The sequence below is a fragment of the Calonectris borealis genome, chromosome 11 (genome assembly GCF_964195595.1).
Source record: "Calonectris borealis chromosome 11, bCalBor7.hap1.2, whole genome shotgun sequence".
Lineage (NCBI taxonomy): Eukaryota > Metazoa > Chordata > Aves > Procellariiformes > Procellariidae > Calonectris > Calonectris borealis.
In genome coordinates this window covers 1951200-1957199 of record NC_134322.1, presented here as the reverse complement: position 1 = coordinate 1957199, position 6000 = coordinate 1951200, and the positions used below count along the sequence as shown (strand labels likewise).

The following is a 6000-nucleotide window of genomic DNA, read 5'->3' as shown; positions in this document are numbered from 1 at the left end:
CCTTTGCATTATCTGGTTGCAAGAACCCACATTTCACTCAGAAGTGATATGACACGGGCAAGTTTGGGTTTAAGAGCTCTGCTCTGATTCTGTAGGCCCTCCTAAAAGCACTTGTATTGCTTTTCCTGAGTAAGAGGAAAACCCGGGCAAGCTCACGTTCATTCCCTGAACTTCCCTGCAGTAGCTCAGGGAAATAAAACTTATCATTTCCCGCTTCGTGCTGCGGTTGGTACCAAGCAGCAGCCGCAGGACGGCTGGTGGCAGGGCATTCTCCCAGCTAGTCCTGCAACCGCGGTGCCAGCCGCCGCGGCCCAGCAGAGCGGTTCGCCCGCAGCCGGGCACCCACCCTCGGCCGCGGCGGAGCCCGGCCAGCCCGCACCGCCCTCGCTCCCTCCGGGAGAGTGGAGCATCCAAGCGCCCGCTGAGGGACCCCAGCCTTGTCCCGGGCTGTTTCACTCCTACGGCACTTAAAGCTGCGGATTAATAGCAGGAAGCGGAGCTGCAAATTCCGATTTTAATCAACTTATTACTACAGGAATGCGTATCCACCTTTTCCCTCTGGTGATCCTATTCGAGAGCGCCCCCAGCACCCCGGGGGCTCTGGCTGGCGCGGCTGAGGACAGCCGGGGCGCGGGCACCCTCAACGGCCCGGCTTCGGGAGCGCTGCCCGCTCTCCCCTCAGCGCCCCGTTCCCCTCACGGAGCGAGCAGCAGGGAAGTCGGGTCCGAGGGGGCCGCGCTGTCAGGGGGAAACTTTCCAGGCAGGGCGGCGGCGGAACGCTGCCCCCAGGACGGATCAGACACCCCCCACCGAAGGCCCGGAGCTCCCCACAGCCCTGGCGAGGAATCCTGCGGGTCGCTCCCCGCCGGACACCCCCCGCCCGGGGGAGCGCAGAGGAGGGACAAAATGGCGCCGCGATTCAAACGCTGCGCGCTGCGTGCCGGCGGGGGGGCGGCGGGGGGGCGGTGTCCCGGCGGGGTTCACTGCGCCTGCGCCCGGAGTTGCAAGATGGCGGACAGTGCGGAACTAAAGGTAAAGCGCAGCTTCAATTCCCTTCGCGATGCCCCTCGCTGCCTCGCTCGGGGCTGCCGGGGCTGTGCTCCCCCCGGCGCCGGGGATGAGCCGAGCCGCTGCCGGCGCCCCGCGGCGCCCCGCGGCGCTGCCTCGCCGGGGTGGCTGCGGCGGCGCCCCGCCGGCAGCGGGGGCTGAGGGACGGAGCGGGGCGGGGAGCGGAGCTGTCCTCCTCTCGCCCGACCGCTCTCCGCCGGGCAGCCCCGCCGGGCTCGGGGGGCGGCAGCGGGGCGGGCGGGGAGGGCTCCCCTCAGAGCTGGTGGAGGGGGCGGTTGGGCTCGGGCCGGGCCGGCGCAGGGGTGAGGGCGGCGGCGACGACGGCCGGGGGAGCCCCCGGGGGTTGCCGGCGCTGGGCAGTGCGGCTCGGCCGCCCCCGAGGCAGGGGACGGTTCCCCGGGCTCCCCGCAAAGTTTCCAGGGGACTCCGCCAGCGGCGCCGGGCGGGGAGGGAGCCCTGAGGAACGGCTCTGCCCGCCGTTGACAGGCGGCCGGCTCCCAACGAGCGCCCTCGCCGCCCGGCGCCGGGGGGGGGACAGCCGAGGGAGCCCCGCTTGCCTCGCCCCGCACCCGCCCCCGGTGAATAAAGGACGTCAGAAGCAGATGTTGAGGAGTTACAAAGTGTTAATTTTGTGGCTGCCCCTGTCATCCTGTGAAACCCATCGAAACCTGGTGCTCTGAAGCACCCTCCAGCGAAGTTACAGCTCCCCGAGTGGAAGCTGGGCGAGGGACGGGGGGGTCCCGCTGGGTTGCGTGGGAGGGTTTAGGTGGGACTCTGCCCGGGGTGGAGGGAAGGGAGCAACTCCCCGTAGCGCATCCCATCAGGTATTTTGAGGAATAGTAGTGGTGGAATAGTGGGTGGCGGGGTATCCACACTGTGCACAAAAAAAAAAAATCCAACAAAAAAGACCCGAAAAACTTTCCAATCAGCTTGGCAAGGTGTGTGGGTACACGAAGTCTGACTTGCACACGCGGCAGCGTATTTAAAAGTTTGAGAATTGCATTGCAGTTGTCATGGGGTCGTTATTCATCAGGAGGGCTTCTGTCTCGTACTTTAAAGTTAATACAGTGAAAGACACAAATCAGAAGTATATTAAATGTGTAACGTAAACTACAGATTATGTCAAGTATGACTCGGGAAATATTTTGTCTTTCCCTAGAGTTTTGGTAGGTCTCAGTTTTCTGTGTATAAGGTTTCTTGCGCTTTCATTTTTAGATGCTTAAAGAGCTGTCAGGATGTAAAGAAGTATAAAATCTTGTGCATGTTCCAACTGTTTGGGGTCTGTGTCTGCCAGGCCAGGACAAATAGATCCTCCTTTAAATCTTCTGCTGTTCTTTGTTGTTTTGGGTATCTTGCAGAGTATATTGCTTGAGCTGAGTTGCCCCCAAGCCTCTTTTTTTCAAATTGTGCTTCCCACATAATGAGATAAAGGGTCAAGATGTGATTCCAGTGTTAAATTTTTGTTAATCTCTTAAAGAGTTTTTGGTGCACAGTAGCCGGCTTGGGTTTATGTGATGCCTTTATAAACAAGACTGACTCAAATGCAGTAAAAAGAGGCAAGAGCTAAGGAATAAAGTTGGGGTTTTTTTGATGTGTGTTAAGATGGCAGGATGGTGGTCAAGGGACAGTGCTGAAAGGCATGATTTTACTATGAAAATCGACAATTTATTGGTTTTAGGAGCTTTGAAACCTGAAGCCTCTCCTCTTGTCCATCGCAGAGCCTCCGGGCTCTGGGTACGTATGCATGTGTTGGAGTGCTGTTGGTCTGCGCGAGCGTAGTGTAGAGGCCTGTCCCTTTCTCTTTCTCTGCAACTTTGCAGGTGGAGCTTTTGTAGAATTGTGTTTGTGTCTGCTTGTCATCCCGGACTACTTTATTGCTCTCTTTCTGAAACCTTCTTGAGAACCAGTAGAGAGAAATTATGTTGGTTTTTTTTTTTTTTTTAAAGCACTGTTGCTACCTCAGGGATCTGAAGGGTAAATGTCAAACTGACTAGTTTATTTTCAATTTCACTTTGCTGCTCAGGGTATGCAGTGGTACTTGCAAGCTGGGACTGTAGGATGGTAGCACTGCATTCTGTGAAAAGTTGCTCGGGGTGTTTTTTTTTTTTTTTGGTAGCTACGGGGGTTTGGCAGTTTACATAAGGAAAAAATAGTTACTTCATAAATTCATACTTTGAAGACTTCAGTACATTTTTTTTTTCTCTAGACTATACAAAGAAAAAGAGGTGTGTGGGTGTGTCCTTCTCTGTCAGGAAGGAGAGAGGAAAGACAAGGGGGCATGAAATTTCTGCTTAGAATTGTAGCTGTCACATACCAGTTTTTCAAAAGTAGTACAGCTCAGTTATTAGGTACTGGATGAGGTGTGTGTTCCTTGGAAAAATGTGGCTAATGGAAAGCCGTTGTATCGTAGTTGGGTGCAGTGGGTATTTTTAATCAGGAATATGTCCCCAGAAAACGTGCTTTTAAATTCTTTCTTTTTTTGAAAGTTGAAAGGAGACATAACTAAGGGAGGGTTTGTGATTAAGACCCTGCTATTTGAAGAATGAACAGTGAATTCCTTTCATTATTTAAATTTTCTTAGGTAAAATCTTTTCAAATTTCTCCTCTGATTAATTAGCAAATGGCATTGATTTCAGATTTAGTGACCTTTAAAAACTAAAATCAAATGTAATAGTTGCGCAGTAACTCACTTGCCTTGCCAGATAAAGTTTGTCAGAAAAACCTAGTCAAGTTTCTAAAACTTTCTTGCCTTCCTGTGTAAAGAACCATGGGATTACATGTAGGTAATGTACACACATGTAAATTGGGGAATGTGATATGACGGGTGAGATTGCCAAATGCACAAAGTAAAGTTAAAGATCTTGCTTCCTCCAGAAAAACGGTGGTCGTTCTTACTTGCCATAATTTTTCACAGAGTTCTAAATCATTAAATACCATTGCCTGTAATGTATTTCCTTACCACGATCAAGAGTATTTCAGTCTCTTGCCCCATTTGAGAATGTTTGTCCCATTGGAAAAAAAATACCAGATAAGATCAAACATACTTTGCAGATCCCAGACTTGTAAGGTTACTGAATTCGCTGGTACTCTTGAAGGTTTGAATAAATTGAACCAGCATGTTTTCATTTCTATTGATGAAACAAGGTAACTGAAAAGTCTGTTCTTCTGTGGATTACCTCCCTAACTCTATAGGCTGAGGCATATGTGAATTTTCCTGATCTTAATTACTATTCCTGTATAATTGCATACAGACTCTAATTTATCTCAAGGTAAGCTATTTAAAGCTCTTTCTAATTGGAAGGAGTATACTTGAGTGATTAAATCTTTCCTTCAATATTTCTTACATCTCTTTAAATTGGTTATTAGATTGTTGTGGTCTTTGCCTTCTACTCAAGTCTTTTGGAAATCATTACACAGTTTGCAATAATCAATTCAATTATACATGGATCAAAGAATGAAAAAGAAAAGCTTATGTTCTAGTATTGTCATTCTTGATACTGTCCTAAGAAGCTGGTTTGGAAAGCACATGCTGGGAGGTTTTCTCCTTTGTTCTCTCTCCTTTTAAGAAAGTGCCTTTGGGGATTGAAGAGATCCCTGGTGTGTTTCTTGTTAGACACAATTTATACTTTAAAAAAAAAAAGTGAGCCAAGAGTTTGAATGAAAATTCATAATAGCATTTCCACACAATGGTAATGAAAACAAACCATTTAAAAATATTCAGCTGGGAGATACCCCTCCCCTAAATACAGGGAAGCAGTTTTTTGAGGGGGAGAGGCTAGTAGCAGGGCTTTCAGGTGGTGGTGATAATAGTGACAAATGCATCTGTGGTATGGAAACAGAGTTGTGTTAAATTGCATCGTCAATGCTAATAAGTGTAAGCTACCTATTTCAGTGTTCAATTAGAATTTTACTCTTCTGTATTATAAGCTATTTTTGCTTAATCCTGTTATAAGTTGCTGGGGTTGTGTGTTTCTGTGATTAAAGTCAATATAATCCACTTTTCATTGTTATCTGAGTCCATGGATTAAGTTTTTTTCATGCCTGTAATTTGGTGTATGTCAGTATAATTGTATTTTTAACTGTATTTGGGTCTAGGTATCTTTTTTGAGCTTTTGGACTTCACCACTGGAATTGTAGATATCAAATGAATAAAATCGGCAGCTGTGCATCACTGCTTAAGTCTCAAAGCCCCAATCCATAACACTTCTTTATTGCCAATAAAAAATAGATTGCATATTGTGAACACGTAAATAAGGTGTCAGCACACTTCTAGTATGAACCCCCCATGAACATTAGGGGCCATCCTGGAAGTATTTGTAGGCCTGTGCAAGTGAAATTCTTACTCGTTACCACTTGTGGGAATGAAGGAAGGTATAAGAACCAGTAATTCATAGTAGTTATTTTTAAGGGATTTACAGTTCATTTCTCTTTTGGTTATAAAGGTATTTAGAAATTACAGTTAAAAGGCTTAGAAGCTAAGAAGCGGGTAGAAGATGCATCTTATTTAGCTTTATTCCATGAGAATAAGATAAAAGTGTTACCCTAGGGAGGGGAAGGGCTCAGGACTGCTTGGCCATTGATAAGAATGTTTATGGGTCAGACACAAAAGACAAATATTTAAAAGCATCCCATGAAGCAGGGTGTAGACAGTTAAGGTATCTTCAGATACTGAAGTTATTTATAGGGATGTGGATGACTGGTATGGTTTATACTCTGACCTGCATTCATATAGAGCACAAAGATAAGTGCAGACTTGTCATTAATGTGTTTGGCACAGTGGATTTTAGTTTCTGTAATCCATTCTTGTAGAAGTCAACATCTGATCATTTTTCTCTTTAGTGCCATTATAGTGAAAAACAAAACAGAACTTCCAAATACTTGAGAGTCGAGTGCTCCCTGTAATTGTTCTGAGATACCCTCAGCCCTCTCCAA

The 6000-nt window shown here is 47.5% G+C and overlaps 1 protein-coding gene across 9 annotated transcripts in view; it reads left to right on the top strand.

Moving 5' to 3' along the window:
- Positions 1–891: 891 nt before the first annotated feature.
- The window catches only part of PIAS1 (protein inhibitor of activated STAT 1), a 62646-nt gene continuing 57537 nt past the window's right edge, over positions 892–6000 (top strand). For 8 of the 9 annotated variants that reach the window (XR_012675180.1, XR_012675178.1, XR_012675179.1 and 5 more), the window contains exon 1: positions 892–1032. Coding sequence is in view for 4 of the 9 variants with exons in the window: in XM_075159703.1 (XP_075015804.1) it covers positions 907–1032 (126 nt within the window). In the remaining 5 variants the exon portion in view is untranslated. Of the gene's footprint in view, positions 1033–2746; positions 2803–6000 lie in introns of those variants that run through there. The other variant, XM_075159702.1, reaches the window with a different exon arrangement.